General features: G+C 36.3%; 1 protein-coding gene across 2 annotated transcripts in view; it reads left to right on the top strand.

The window, feature by feature from the left end:
• The window catches only part of LOC115889552 (growth factor receptor-bound protein 14-like), a 637553-nt gene extending 624726 nt beyond the window's left edge, over positions 1-12827 (top strand). For both annotated transcript variants that reach the window (XM_030909589.1, XM_030909590.1), the window contains one exon: positions 11092-12827. In XM_030909589.1, the coding sequence (XP_030765449.1) occupies positions 11092-11461 (370 nt within the window). In that variant the 3' untranslated portion in view covers positions 11462-12827. The remainder of the gene's footprint in view (positions 1-11091) is intronic.
• The last annotated feature ends 4625 nt before the right edge of the window (positions 12828-17452 follow it).

A 17452-nucleotide genomic window follows, 5' to 3' on the forward strand; every position in this document is an offset into this window, starting at 1 on the left:
GGAGTTCGGCAGGGATGTGTACTATCACCCATTCTGTTTAACATCTACGTTGAGAAAATCTTTCAGATGGCCTTGGAGAGTGAGACGCGGGGTATTAAAGTCAATGGCATCCCAATAAATAATATCCGCTATGCAGATGACACCGCAATTCTGGCTAACAACCTTGAGGACCTCCAGATTCTGCTAAATAAACTGAACGAATGCGGTGAACAGTTTGGTCTCCATATTAACGTTGCGAAAACTAAAATGATGGTGCTCAGCAGACACCAGTACAGCACTCAGCTTAACATCAATGGAGAGAACATCGAACGGGTCACAAATTTCACCTATCTTGGCGCCTCCCTAAATGAACGGTGGGATTGCGATGAGGAAGTTAAAAGAAGAATCGGCCGTGCAAAAACAGCCTTCTTTAAACTAAAGAATTTACTCCTGCATAGAAATATGCCGCTACATACCAGGATACGGGTAATTCAATCGTATGCGTGGCCTGTGATGTTGTATGGCGCTGAGACTTGGTCACTTACGGTAAAATCAATAAACAGAATTGAGGCTTTCGAAATGTGGACACTTCGCCGATTGCTGCGCATACCCTGGACGGAGCATGCAACAAATGATGAAGTCCTAAGAAGAGCCAGAGTAGACAGACAACTAATGTATACCGTAAAACAACGCAAAGTATCATATCGAGGACATATATTAAGGGGACGTCAATACTCCATACCCAGGTTGATACTGCAGGGGAAGATCGAAGGCCGACGGGGACCGGGTCGAAAACAGCATTCTTGGCTTCGCAACATAAGAAACTGGAGTGGCATACCTGACGCCGCAATCATATTTCGACGAGCCGAAGAGGGCACCCTAGTCATCTTATAGCCATAAAACAGACGAATGATCGCCAACGTGCGGCATAGCACATGACACCCAAAGAAGAAGAATTACACATGTGTTTCAGTGTTCCTTAAAATTGTCCCATCAGTAACGTCCCGTCAATAACGAGGAATCAAAATAAATTGCCTACAGAGATTACAATGAAAAGTGATTGATGTCAAAATAAGTTATATTAACTACATCTGCAACTTGGTTCGTCTAGACTTTTCTTAAACATTATTCTGTTTCAGAGAATTGTTCTCTTCTAATAACCAGAAATTTTTCTGACCTTTTTCTTGTCCCATCAGTAACAACATTTTATTGATCTCTGGTTCCTAAACTAAAAAAATTATAATAGCTCTGTTACTGCAAAATTTCTACAATCTCTATGTTTACTAGTTACCCAAATATTACCGTTATTAGCCCATTACTGACATCAATAATTATCAAAAAATAGTTAACATTTTCACTGATTGTCCCATCAGTAACGCGTGCAATCGCCCCTTTATGGGTGGTTTTGGAGTGGTTTACAGGCTTGGAGGGGTGGGGACTTTTAGTATATTAATCTGGACCACAATGACTAAAGCTCCGCGCGCACTGATTGGGTATCGGCGAGAGCAAGCGGCACGTAATTTTCAGTTTACGTTAAAATAAATGTAAGCCCGCGCGCATTTTTCTAAACGCTACACGTGATCACGAATCGGGTCGAGCCGAGCATCAGCTTCTAAACGCCACCTGAGATCGCAAAACACCCTGCTAAATAGCACACGTTATCGCAAATAATATTTCCTAATACAGTAATTATTAGTATTACTATTAGTATTTCCTAATACAGTAGTAAATAATATTGTTGCGAGCCGGTGTGGACTCGACCTAACCTCACAATATGGCCCGCCCTCGGATGACCTTAACATCGCATAGACACCGCAATGATTCATTCGTTCGAGAAGAATCGAGACCCACTAGAATGGACTCGTACATACGAGAACATTCGAAAACCTTCTCTATGCGCCTAACGATCTTTGGACTATTCTAGATTTCTTTTTTACCTGTCGGTATAAAAAGCCGGCGGCAGTGGCCTAGAGAGGGCAGTTATAAATATACAGTTGACGCGCTAAAAATTCAAAATAAATTCTTAGTTATAAATCGTTTGTAAATAGTTCTATAAGTCGTTTATCGTTATTAGTTTTGTTAATTAGTGTTAAATAAATAGTGTTTAAATAAATTGTGACTTTCTATCCACACGGAACCGACGAAAAACGTAACAATTGGTGTCAAGTGTGGCGTGTGTGATAGACTAGAAAAATAAAAAGACTGACCATGGCTCTGAAAAAAATTGTTGAAAGACTTGAAAGTGTCCGAACTGAAATGCATATTGGAAGAGAGAGAGTGCGAGACAGATGGAAAGAAAAGCATTTTGCAAGCTAGACTGAGAGACGTTTTGGTGGAAGAAGGTGAGGATCCTGACACATTTTACTTCGAGCTGGAAGGTGACCTTGACTCGTCATTGAAAAATTTACAAGACAATTTAAACGACAATTTGAATAGTAAAATAATTGACTTGGAAGTTAATTTAGAAGATAAAATCACAGAGAATTCTCAAAATTAGAAGACAGTTTGAAAGATAAAATTATGGAAAATTCCCAGGATTTAATTAATATTTTAGAGGATAAAATCATAGAAAATTCTAAAGATCTACAAGCCAGTTTCAATGACAAAATACTTAATTTAGAAGAAAAGATTATAGAGAATTCTACGGAGCTACAAGACAAAATAACACAAATTGAGGACGATGTAAATAAAAAAATCGAAATTTTAAAACAAGAAATAGAAAAGGCCAATTCACCAAAATGTCAAGAAACATCGGAGGCACCGAAACTAGTCGAAAATAAGTATATCTCAAAGTCAGTTATTAAGCCTCCACAGTTTGACGGAAAGACCGCTTGGGCCAATTATTTTTGCCAGTTTGAGGCCGTTGCGAGAGCGAACGGATGGACAATCGCTGAAAAGGCTACCGCTTTGACTGTCGCACTGCGAGGAGATGCGACTGATATTCTGCAGACATTGTCACCATCGGAACAGGGAGATTATCAGCAATTGGTACGACATTTAGAAATGAGGTACGGCCAAGCTCATTTGGAACATGTCATTCCCAGCTAAAAAATCGCATTCAAAAGTCAAATGAGTCTCTGCAGGAGTTTGAAGCCGACGTAGCCCGCCTCGTTCGCCTTGCGTACCCTGCTACGCCAGAGAATGTTATGGAGCGGTTGGCAGTACAGGCATTCTCCGACGACTTACGTGACAACGAGACAAGACAAGCACTTCTCCTAGCCCACCCAACGCACTTGGTGGATGCTTTAGCACGTGCCCTAGAATTTGAGGCCGCGAAACAAAATTCTCGGTCTTTAGGAAGAGTACGGGCCATCGACGAATGTTCCGACGAATCCGTGGAAGGGATTGTTCGGAAGGTAATGGACCAGTATATGGGCAAGAAGGGACCGAGTCGTCGAAGGGTCGAAATGAAGGGGCACACGTCGACCTGTACCCAACATGCCCCAACGAAAACTGCTCAAGTCGCTTCGCTACAACACAAATTCAACAGCATTTTTGTGGATGGTTTTGTTGATGGAGAGTTCCGGACCATGCTGTTGGATACAGGTGCGACGAAAACTATCATCAGACCGGACATTCTTAAAACATCGAAGAAGGTTAAAACAACACAATGGCGACTACGTACTGCTACAGGGGGCTCCGCTGCTGTCCATGGAGAAGTAAACCTTAATTTTGTTATTGGGAGCACCAGTTTTGAACATCCAGTGTTAGTAGCAGACATCGAAGATGAACTTATTCTCGGAATGGACATCATGACCACTAGAGGTTTTGAGCTAAACCTCAAACAAGGAATTTTGAAAATAAATGAAGAAGAAGTGGTTCTGCATCGAAAATGTGAGGAGACGCTTCGCGTGGTGGTAGCAGAAGATGTTTCGATCCCTGAGCGCTGTGAGATATTTTTGGATGGTTGCCTAGAAGGTAAAATGAATAATGGGAGTATTATTCTGTTGGAGCCAAGGAACCATGACAGCGAAATAGGACGAGGGATCGCTGTTGGAAAAGCCCTGCTACGAGCGAAGAAAACTGTACCGGTGAGAGTAATGAACACGAATTATTATTCTGTATCCTTGAAGAAGGGAACCCTCTTAGGGTACTGTTGTTCGGTCTCCTCAGTCGTTCGAAGCGTGGAAGCCTCCAAAGTTTCGACTTCAAAAATTCCGGACAAAATGGTGAAGGAGTTAGTAAACGTTAAAGGATTATCTCCCGAAAATAGAAGAAAATTGAGAAACCTGATAATCAAGTATCAAGATGTGTTTGATAAAGGAGAAGCAGGACAGAGAGGTCGTACCAATTTAGTACAACACAAAATTGATACCGGAGATGCACGACCAATCAAACAAAATCCGAGAAGACTTCCGCTCGCCAAACGTGAAGAAGCTGATAAAATCCTTCGAGAAATGAAAGAAGAGGGTGTCATCGAACCATCTAACAGCCCGTGGACATCGCCGGTAGTACTAGTAAAGAAGAAAGACGGTACCACCAGGTTCTGTGTTGATTATCGGCAGCTCAATAATGTTACCAAGAAGGATAGTTATCCCCTGCCGAGGATAGACGATACTCTAGACACGCTGGCGGGGTCAACGATATTCTCTACGTTAGATCTGAAGAGTGGATATTGGCAAGTCGACATGGCGCCGAAAGACAGAGAGAAGACAGCGTTCTCGGTGGGCTCCGGACTGTGGCAATTTACCGTCATGCCTTTTGGATTGTGCAACGCGCCAGCTACCTTTGAGAGACTAATGGAGTCTGTGTTAAAGGGACTATCCTGGACTACCTGTTAGTGTACCTGGATGACATCATAGTGGTTGGGAAATCCTTTGACCATCATCTGAAGAATTTGGAAGAAGTTTTCAAGCGACTAGGGAGTTCTGGTTTGAAACTTAGCCCCAAGAAATGTCATCTGTGTCAAGAAAAGGTACACTACTTGGGCCATGTAGTCTCCTCCCAAGGAGTTGCGGTAGATCCACAGAAGACCAAGACAGTGGAAGAGTGGCCGACACCTAAAGATAAACATGAACTACGAAGCTTTTTGGGACTATGCACATACTATCGACGCTATGTACAGGGTTTCGCCACCATCGCAAAACCATTGACCAGACTTACCGAAGGCGAGAGGCGTTTCTCTTGGGACTCAGATTCTGACGAGGCATTCCGAAAATTGAAGAAGGCCCTGACTAGTGCGCCCATACTTAGCTACCCTCTTGGCAACGGAAACTTTATATTGGATACCGACGCTAGCAATGTTACATTAGGGCGCTGTTCTGTCTCAGATCCAGGATGGTCAAGAAAAAGTCATTGGTTATTTTAGTAAGACCTTGTCAAAACCGGAAAGGAACTACTGTGTAACCAGACGAGAATTACTAGCAGTAGTTAAAGCAGTGGAACACTTCTACAAGTATCTCTATGGAAGAAAGTTCTTGTTAAGAACAGACCATGCTGCTTTGAAATGGCTGTTGCAGTTTAAGAATCCTGAAGGGCAGGTATCTAGATGGATTGAACGATTACAAGAATTTGACTTCGACACAGAACATCGAGCTGGGGCAATCCATCGAAATGCCGACGCACTTTCCAGAAGACCTTGCGCTAAGGACTGTAAGCATTGTTCCCGAGCAGAAGAGAAAGAAGTGAAACTCCTAAGAACAACTGTGGTTAATGATAGTTGGCAACCCGAAGATCTTGCAAATGACCAAACCAGTGACCCAGAATTAGGTTTAGTAATTAACTGGAAAAACACAGGCCAAAGACCAACGTGGGAAGAAGTTTGCAGATATTCGCCGAACGTAAAGTCGTACTGGGCCCAGTGGAATTCCTTGGTAATAGATAACGGACTACTTCGCCGTGTGATCGAGAGACCGGAGGGACAAGAAGAGAGAAGGCAGATCGTCATTCCAAAGAAGAGGGTCCCAGAAGTCTTGGAGGAAGTTCACAATGGAACCAGCGGAGGACATCTTGGTGTTACCAAGACACTTGGCAAGCTGCGTGAACGGTTCTACTGGGTGAACTGCAAAGAAGATGTGAGGGCCTGGTGTAAGAAATGTGACATTTGCGCAGCCATTAATGGGCCACAAAAGCGTGGTAAAGCCCCTATGCGCCAGTACAATGTTGGTAGTCCCTTCGAACGAATAGCGATCGACGTGGCTGGTCCTTTACGGAGACGAACAATGGCAACAAATACATTGTGGTAGTAATGGATTACTTCAGCAAATGGGTCGAGGCCTACGCGTTGCCAAATCAAGAAGCGTCCACGATTGCTGATGCCCTTGTTAAAGAATGGATCTGCAGGTTTGGTGTTCCCATGGAGCTTCATTCAGATCAGGGGAAAAACTTTGAGTCCAATCTGTTCCAAGGCGTCTGTGAAGTCCTGAACATCCGCAAGACCAGGACGACTGCTCTACATCCACAATCCGATGGGATGGTTGAACGCATGAACAGAACTATCAACCGTTATCTGGCCAAAGTAGTCTCTGACCACCAAAGAGACTGGGACAAATTTCTTCACCTGTTCCTGTTGGCCTACCGTTCATCCGTCCAAGAATCTACAGGGCAAACTCCAGCCAGCATCGTTATGGGACGGGAAGTGCGCCTAGAGGTTGGAAGCGTCTTGAGGCTAACCGACAATGCACATGATCAAGCAAGGCACATCTTCTACCTGGTCACCAAGGAATGGTCCCCGAGTAAGCCGACTTATCTCAATCTATGGAAGACCCTGATTGAACTGAGAGAAGCCCTGCTAAACAACAACATTGCACGATTAGCCATTCCGAAGCTGGCGTGTGGACTCGATGGTTTGAGTTGGCGTACAATCCGGAACATGATTGAAGTCTTGTTCAGATTTACGGGAATCGAGATCCTCGTTTGCTGCTACAACCCAAAGCTGAGATCGGAGAGAAAACTGTAGACTGCTATTTCTACCAGACTTCGCAATGTACCAGGGGCCAGCTTTGCAAATACCTTCATTCACCGTATACATCTCGGGACGAGCATGTGCCTAAGAAGGGGGCAGTGTTGCGAGCCGGTGTGGACTCGACCTAACCTCACAATATGGCCCGCCCTCGGATGACCTTAACATCGCATAGACACCGCAATGATTCATTCGTTCGAGAAGAATCGAGACCCACTAGAATGGACTCGTACATACGAGAACATTCGAAAACCTCTCTATGCGCCTAACGATCTTTGGACTATTCTAGATTTCTTTTACCTGTCGGTATAAAAGCCGGCGGCAGTGGCCTAGAGAGGGCAGTTATAAATATACAGTTGACGCGCTAAAAATTCAAAATAAATTCTTAGTTATAAATCGTTTGTAAATAGTTCTATAAGTCGTTTATCGTTATTAGTTTTGTTAATTAGTGTTAAATAAATAGTGTTTAAATAAATTGTGACTTTCTATCCACACGGAACCGACGAAAAACGTAACAATATAATAATTTTGACTGGCTTCCACATATCTGATTGACTTCAAATTTGTTTACTACGTGTATATCGTTCACGTATTATTCAGAAATCAAAGACTTATCTTGTGTGGTACGATTCAACCATGCCATGTGTGTTGTGATGAAATTGGAAATGACATTTTTTCGGAAAACCATTGGCATATCGTTTGGGTAGGGACGAAAAGCTGGTATGGTTATATGAATTTGTATCTGAATAAAGGATTTTTCTGCGTTTTCTAGCATATACAGTGTATACGCTATTATATAGCGTATACATATATATATATATATATATATATATATATATATATATATATATATATATATATATATATATATATATATATATATATATATATATTATATTATATAGTATATATTGAGTTTCATTGCAAAACCCATGGCAGCCTGATCAAAGTTCTGCCAAAAAAATATAATTAAAAAAAATACAAAATAACACTGATAACGTCCCTAAAGTCTCGGCGGATTCTTCTTTAATAAAAAAAACAACCACAACTTAAAATATTATATCAAATCGTAAAAAAATGGAAAGCATTAAACGAACACATTAAACATTTAAAAAATATATAAAACAACAAAAATCTACTTCGCGATTTTTCGAGCTCCTTTTTTCCAAAGCTCGATTTTGGTTTACACATTCAGCCAAACTATGAGGACCAAGATTCCCATTCTTCTTAAAATTAACAGGCTTTCTTCCAGACTGGAACCATCTTTTGCCACTGAACTTGGTTTTTCTTCGGGCTACACTAGTTGACTTCACAGAAATTTTCACTCCTTTTCTTCTAGTGTGGACCATTTGTTTTCTTGATGAACAAGAATATTTGAGTGCTGTATAAAGTCCACTCAAAAGAGAAGATGAACTATTTATATTTTTTGTGTAGCTTTGAATACAGGCTCTGACTCCGCCTTGAAAATTCTCGGGATCATCTTGAAGGTTCTTCATCACTTGGCAGTCTAGATCAGTTATGAAACTTTTCCAGTCACTCAATAGCTCTGTAGTTGCGTTGTCAACACTTTTATTGTCAGCTAATTTTATTGTACCGCTGGCGCTGGTATCAAAATCAGTACCACTATTATTATCTCGGTAATCATCAACTGACTAACTAGAGCTTTCTTTTTTATCAGTCGGTAAATTTTCGAGAACTAAAAGTTGAAGTAAATGTGAAGATGGTTCACTACCTGTTGCCATTACTTGCTTCAACTTCTTCTCTGGTCCTTAAATTCACTCTGACTGTTTGTTCCGAAGTTATTTTGTACTCGTAAGAATCGGGAAAATCAACGAAGCTACTCATTTTGTATACAGCAAATCAAAACATAACTTGCGCATATCACATGCAGGCTAATTTGCGATAACATGTGCTATTTAGCAGGGTGTTTTGCGATCGCAAGTGGCGTTTAGGAGCTGACGCTCAGCTCGAGCCGATTAGCGATCACGTGTGGTATTTAGAAAAATGCAGCCCGCGCACCGCATTAGATCGGTGCGCTCGGTGCGCTGCGCTCGGTGCGCTTCGAGCTATCGGCGGTACTCGCGCCATCAGGCGAAATCAGAGAATGCATGGGAGGGGGACGAATAGTCTACGCCGAGCGACTGTTTTTAGTGGAGCGGTTTTACATTAAACATGTCCGATGAATTATTAATCGAAAGTGTACGAGACCATATCATACTTAATATGCGGTTCTTTATAAAAATTTCTTACAAGCACGTAACCTATGTATACTATATTGTTTACTACACTTATTCAATAACTGAATTAGAAAATCTTCCGATTAAACCCAATTATTTCTCATCTCGTTTTGATTATCTCACATTATTTTGAAAATCGAATTTAAATATCGTCAAAAAACTTATCATATTATTTAATTTTTGGTTTGTTTTGACGTTAGTAATAACAGCTGATAAATAGTCATCCTATGTTACTATATTGATCGCTCCGTAAAAGGTATAAATAGAGAAAATAATATTTATGTTTGAATAAAATATTTGTACATATATCTACCGTATGATAGAAAAAAACGGCGTCCAGTTGGATGGGAAATGACGATTGATGACATTTCCTATATAAATTTACATATAAAATGGCACCGACCTTCACTTTATGGCCATCGCTGATGCCGTTCCTTTTCGATAATACGGTACTATAAAAACTATTTATATTTTTTCTTTTTTCAATTTTCTTTGACTTTTTTATTATATTTTAAGTTTTTAAAATCTTGGTTTTAAGTCAGTAGTGAATAAAACGAAACTTGTAAACACAAGTTTTTTGTTTAGTGATTGACGTTTCGACTAATTTTAATTCCGTCTTCTTCAGAATCTATAATATACAATACAATTTTATCACTAACAATGTGTTTAATATATAATTTTTTCTTACCACAAACGTAGAAAATTAGTTATACGTATATTATAGATTCTGAAGAAGACCGAATTAAAATTGGTCGAAACGTCAATCATTAAACAAAATGTAAACACAAGTTTCGTTTTATTAGGGAGTTTTCGTTGCTTACAAATTGCAATTCCTCGAGGAAGCAATTAATCGAGGAATGTCTTTTTTTTCAAAGCTGAAGTTAGCTTTGCAGTCTTGGTCAGATAACATTTCTAGGTTGAACTCCCCATAAAGTTCTGCTCGATATTCGATGTTTTCAAACCCTTCCAACAGCATAGCATCCTCCAAATCCGATTCATCACTAGAGTCCAATAAAATTAAATTGTCCATCCTATATAGCGATACCCAATAAAGTCATATAAAGCACTTTCAAATCAAACAACAATATAAAAACCAAAAATCAAAACACTACGCTACGGGCTGTGCTTAGCTGTCAGTTTTCGGTTATCGTATCGTATGTCGGCTCCGAACCGATGAACCGAAAGTCCGAAAACTGTTTTTTTATCTGTCAAAATAGCGGTTATGGTTACGTATCCGTTAACCGTACCGTTGAATTTTTTTAAAGCAACGAAAACTCCCTCTTTACTACTGAGTTAAAACAAAGATTTTAAAACCTTAAAATAAAAGCTATATAGAAATGTTTGTAATGACACTTATTTAGATTAAAAAACTAAAAACAGAAGTTTTATTTGACTATTTTTCATATCTAGCTTTGTTTTTAAAGAACAAATTAAACCCTTTTGAATGATACAAAATTTCTTAAAATCGGTCAAGCTAAGAGTCATGTAGTATATTTTATCCCCATCTTCCACTCTGTTTCACTAATTTTATGTGGTTTGTTAAGATCTAAATATATTAATGTGTGTTTGGTTAAGATCTAGATAATATTAATTTCCATCATAAAGCATAAAATATAAAAAGTTGCATAAAAATATAAATAGTAATAATACTTTATAATTTTTTGAAATGCCGAATGAATTTCACTAAATTTGAATAAACTTCTCCTCGTCTATGCTCAAATTTATGCTGGTGGCGTACTCTCGACCGTCGATCATGCGACTCCAGTGCGCGGCTGCAATCGACTTTCCGACCGGTCGTGCCGCTCGCACCGCTCGCTCTCGCCGATACCCCTTCAGTGCGCGCGGAGCTTAATTATCCACAAAAATTCTTTAATTTTTATTCAAAAGCTTTCGGGCATTTTGTTCCACGAGGCATCTTAATAGTCCTGGACTAATTATTCAGAAAGACTAATATCATTTTCTCTTTAATTTCAGACTTCAAAACTGTGTTCCCAACACTGAAAATCCAGACTACTCGCCTAAAAGAAACCGAAGAACTCTAAAAGACAAACAATTGGCGGACATCTCTATTGGGATAAAACAGGAGAACATTAGGCGCGCCCTAACATACAATATTACAGGGACAAGTGCTGCGATCATTGACCTACTTGAACGCTCAAGAATAAGTCGATCATCAGACGAACGTAGGTCGGCCAGTCCCACTGTAGATGAAGCTCAAATGCTCGATTTATCGCTAAACGAACCTTCAGGGAGCGGTATGAGTCGGGAGCGTCTCTCACCCACACTCTCGCCTCTGGAGGAGGTACCGTCATCAGGTGACAGCGACTCTCCGCCTAGAATGTGACAGGCTCGATTGACAACCCAACGAAGATGACGAAAGGACAACCGCAGATCCCCAATTCAAATGAAATTCAAAAATTTCGCCAGCAAGTATCCTCTATGTATGTGGTACAATTTTATATAAACATTTTTTGATATTATGCGAAAATTGCTGACTATTTTTGTTTCAAGTGTATGCAATGACAAGCATATTTTATTTATGTATTATTTCCCGAAAATTAAGTTCAATTCAATCTTGTAAGAAGTCTAACAAGATTTTTGTTCAGGCTTGTTAGACCATTATACTTTGTGTTTTATTTACGATTTATTAAGAAACAATTCAATAACGTCTCTTTTATAAAGTTTGATTAAAAAGTTTTATGATCAAGCGGGCCTTGATGATAACAATAATTGTTTATCTGTTATGCAAAGCACTCTTGATCATAATACTATTTTTGATGAGAGTACTTACCATATAAACCTGAATTTAAACTAAGCATAATTATGTAATTACAAAAATGTAACCGAAATAACAATCATAAAATGTATTAGTCCCTAATATTAATATCTAAATATAGACAGATATGTACTGTCTGGCCACCAGCTTTTAGACGGGTATAAACATTTATCAGCTTTTTTGTTTCTACTTTTTACAAAAGAATGGACTCTTTAATTAGAAAGGAATGAACATTTTCAGTATTGCCTAACTAAATATTAACTAAAAATATGTGTTATTCATCATTAGCAAAAAAATATATAATAGAACATAAGATAATTCTACTAAAATCAGCGCGTATCCTATATAACATACATTAAATTGTCCTTATGCCTATAAAAAATATAATCATTCATAGGCATATATAAATAAATATAAGAAAGCATTATTCATAATATCTCTGTTGACATTAATATATTCTAAGGCACTTTTTAAAAATTAACAATGAAATTTGCCGAGATATAGCTTAATTTTATTAATATGTTTATTTAGTTTAGAAAGTATACTTTATTCAGTATTAATCTCGTAAACTTACAGGGTGAATCAAAATCATTGAACTATTTTAAAAAGATATATAACATAATTTTCGTAAAAAGTTATAGTTTATTTTACTAATAAAGATATTTGCTAATACTGATTTTGAATAAAAAATTGTATTATATAAACTTTAAAAGTATTAGTAAGCATCTGAAAATTGGTAAAAACAGGCTGTGATTTGCTTTTTTGGTGTGATCCGACGTGATAAGCTGTTATGTGATGTTTTCCATTATTGGAGAAAATAGGAGTATTTTTTTGTGAAAAATAATGGATACTGATTATTAATAATATAATTGACATTTAGCTGTTAAAATACAGAGATACAAAACTCAATTTGTCCATTTCTATCCAGTCCATTGAATACTTACAAGCACACTTACTCAATTAGAACATTAATTTACTCCAGATTTTACCAAAAATATCTGTGTCCAAAAAAGGTTATCACACCTCTCATTTATGAATTAGGTTAAGTTTACATTATCTACTTATTCTTGATCTGTATGTTGTTTGGCTGGTAATCAGGAAACAAAGCAATATATAAAACTTATGTGGAAATAATCCGTATAATATAGCTAATTTATTAATGAAATATATTAAAAGTTTTTAAAAACTAATATAAAAATGTATTATCGCAATATCAAATTGAAATATCTGTTGCTTATACCTTTTTGTTAAAACACGGAAGCTTTCTGTATGTCAGTAAACTATGTATATGTATAGAAAAATTTCGATTCATATTTAAAATTATTTATTATATTTGAAATCATATAATTTATTTAAGATTACAATTGTTATAATTCTAATTGTGGTTAGTGAAGATTTCTCTCATATAATCATCTCACTTTATTAAATACAGTTTGTAATATATTATATTATAAGGATCATTTCCCAAAAACCTTTTCATGTAGCATGTGATAATAACTTTAGGAGGTAGTCTTTCAATCTGGAGATCAGATTCTAGTGTAGTACAAAGGCAGTTATCGTGATAGATGTGTGTGTGTTAAGTGCCCGCTTAATGTAGGTTTGCTACGCTTCATGTTAGAGATATTTCTCTCTCTATTTTTCTAAGTGTTTTCTATGCCAGTTTCAAAAACGATGATGATAGTTAAGACTCAGCTAACTTTCTTAATTACTAAAATATCATTTAATTTTTACAAATGTTACTTAAATTTTTTATTATAAAGCTGCAGTTATGGTGGAGCGAGAATTTGCTCTTAATTTCAATGAAGATGATATAAACAACTGGAATTATAAAGAGGTTGACTATTTTAGACATTTGTAAGAGAAAATCGATTGCCCTAACTGTAACTTTAGCGGTACAAAAAAAATATCTGGTTTGTTATACGTTTCGAATGAAGAACCAAATACAAAAAGGCTGACTAAATATTTTAATACATATTCGAAATATCTTAAATTGACAAATTATGTTGACATTTCTTTGATTTTTTGTACTGCCTTGATTACCATCAGAAAATGACTATACTAAAATTATATAAAAAGTTTCTTTACAATGAACAGTCTTGCAAAAAATAGTTTTTCAATGATATGCATGCATCGCTTAACTTATTGTCCGTAATATTATATTTGCTCTGTTATATTTTTTCTTTACAGCTAAGACTACTTTAAATCAGGATTGAAAAACGATTTTTTTTATTCAGGTGTCATTTTATTTTTAATTTCAGCACTTTTAATCGAGGTTTTGTGAATGTATTGAAGTAACTTAGGTAAAACTTACTACTCGAATTCTTTGTCTATAATTCCAATAAACTTTGGTTGGTTCATAATTTCAACTAGTTTTTAAGCGTAATAAATATTTTATCAATCATGATTATTCTAAATATATTAGTTCTAGGTATATCTTCTATTTGTTTTTTTACACATCACTAATTATTTTTTTGTATTCCATATGAGAAATAAATATATACAATTTATTGATATAGATAAGGTATTATTTCAACAAAATACTCCTTCCTTGCAACATTATACAGAGTGAGTCTTAAATAAGTGCAGATATTTTTAGGAGTTAGTATATTTCGACCTCAGAAACACGATCATGAGGTTTTTTTTCGCGAAAAAAAAATGTTGAAAATTTGGAATTTTTGAAAAATTTTCCGTTCTTTTTTAGATTTTTTTTTCTTTTTAGTTAAGAAACATGACTTTTTGATAATATGGCAACATAGGTAGTAGATTAAATTTACAAGAAAGAAAATCTAGAAGTGATCCAGTTTTTCTCAAGTTCTATTAAAAAAATAAATATGTTTTTTTTATCGAGATCTACCAGCCTTGAAAATATTTGCACTTATTTAAGACTCACCCTGTATATGGAGTGGTCAGAATTAAAATGGATGAAGTCTAATTTTCTACTATTTTAAGATAACCGTCTTTATACATTTATAGAATATTGTTTTTTCCATTAAATAAATCTATCAAGTCTTGCAATCTATCACTTCTCGCATTAAGCTGTTTATCCAACTTGTTTTATTTTAATTAAGTAACATTAAAAAACTTTAACTATCATTTTCTCCATAATTACGTTTTAGGACTTGATTCAGTTCACTTCTGAACCCCTCATCAGAGCCGGCGGAAGGGAAATATTGAAACCGGGCGAATACCCTACCTGGCGCCCCCCCCCTCAATAGTTAACATGTTAACATAACAACTAAGTATATTTATGCTACTTTAACAATAAAATTTCACTTGAAGGTACTTCAAAATTCTTCTCTTCGTTCCATCTTAGTCCGCGGTTGTTGTTTTTTCTATACCGGGTGCATCTTGAAAATGACTCACCCCTATCACTCTTATTTTTTTAGATAAAAAACGAAATTTGGTATGTTAGTATATGACATAAATTAGAATTGATTGACGTATTCAATTGTTTTTGGTCACTTTTTGTTTCAACGAAAAACTATTGATTTTTAAATAGCACCGACGGTAAGTATATTTCTGGTTTATTCCATAGAAAATGACACTCTGAGTAGAATGATATATCATATGTCAACTTTTGACATTTTTGCTCAAAAAAATATTTTTTTGAGTATTTTAAATTTCAATCTAGAGTGCCATGGCTGTGTTAAAAACACTAATTTTTAAACAAGGAACCTTGAATAGATTTCATTGTCTAATGTTTTTCGTGTCTTGTCCTGGTGGGTTAAAAAATGCCCAAATCGTATTTTTAATCATATGCTAATTTTTTCAAATGGAATAATTGGCTCATTTGCATATTTGGAAAAAAAATACGAATAATTTTGTACCAAACACTTGATATTTCGAGTCACATTGTCGTTATGAACCGTATGTTACAATTTCAAATAAACCATATTATGCGAAAATGTCAAAAGTTGACATATGATATGTCATTCTATTGAGATTGTCATTTTCTATCGCATAAAGTAGGTTGACATTTAAAAATCAAATGTTTTATTAATTTCCGGTGAAAGAGGAAGTGATCAAAAACAATTGAATACGTCAATTAATCCTAATTTATGTCGTATACTAACATACCAAATCTCGTTTTTTCATCTGAAAAAATAAACAAGTTATAAGAGTGAGCCAGTTTTGAGACGCATCCGGTATATAAATGATAAGTATAAGTGATATTTGAAAACATTACTATTTAGTTGCAAGCAATTGCATTATTTTTCTATAAGAATTTAAGAAAAACTTCTTTTCTTTTTCACAATCAATTATTTCGTGCAGAATCAGTATAGGTATGATCAGATACAGTTTTGTTGGCTTCAAAATGAGGATCAGCCAGTGTTTGAGATTTGATATGCATTCATTTGTCTTGCTTTAATGAGAAATTTCTACGATTCTGCTACCATTTATTATGTATTACTACATATTCAATCCAGAACAATCAAAATCACCAAAAGATTGATATTTTTCCCACTACTGTTAATAAATTAATGAGGCAAACTTACAAGCTTTTTTTTTGATAATGATATCGGGATCCTATTTAGCTTCGTACGAATTGAATATTTATTTCATATAATTTTAGGGCAGATCAGCCATTAACAAATAAAGGGTGTGGGTATTTTTGAGCGGTCAGTCTAAAACTGTCAATTTTGCTGGCTCTTGACCCAAAACAGTTTATTGTTTAGAGAAAATTTATAAAAACAAGAATTATAGAAAGGAAGGGTTATTTACAAAAAGTTGATAGCTTTTCAGTTATAAGTAAAATACCACGAACAATTTGTTTTTAAATATTTTAGTTGCTGGCATGGCGCCCCTCATTCATATTCGGCGCCCCGGGCGGTCGCCCCGGTCGCCCGACCCTTCCGCCGGCCCTGCCCCTCATACACCAGGTGCGTCTCAAAAGTCCTAAGCGAACCCAGCCCCTATAACTTTTATTTTTTTAGATAAAAAAACTAGATTTGGTATGTTAGTTAATGACATATATTAAGATTGATTGACGTATTCAATTGTTTTCGGTCACTTCCTGTTTCACCGAAAACGACTATAACTTTTGATTTTTAAATAACACCCTCGGTATTTTTTTACTTTATTAACACTTTATGAACCGCATGTTACAATTTCAAATAAACCGTATACGAAAAAGTTGACATCTGATACGTCATTCTATGTCATTTTCTATGGAATAAAGTAAAAAAATACCGAGGGTGCCATTTAAAAATAAAAAGTTATAGTAATTTCCGGTAAAACAGGAAGTGACCGAAAACAATTGAATACGTCAATTAATCTTAGTTTATGTCATATATTAACATACCAAAGCTCATTTTTTTATCTGAAAAAATAAAAAATTATAGTGGTGAGCCATTTTTGAGACGCACCCGGTATATCCGCAGATACCTACAAAGGTAGGTATAAAGATAAGGGCCGTGAAAGATTTAATACTAGAGCTTTCAAAAAGAGCATCTATACATATAGTCTTTCTATTTAATGAATTGTTTTATTTCATACTTTATTTGTCTATGTAATTATTAATTCACACCTATAATGGACATATTTCCTTATAGTGGACAC

This window comes from Sitophilus oryzae, unplaced genomic scaffold, assembly GCF_002938485.1.
Source record: "Sitophilus oryzae breed Bouriz unplaced genomic scaffold, Soryzae_2.0 scaffold_815_pilon_pilon, whole genome shotgun sequence".
Taxonomy (NCBI): Eukaryota; Metazoa; Arthropoda; class Insecta; order Coleoptera; family Curculionidae; genus Sitophilus; species Sitophilus oryzae.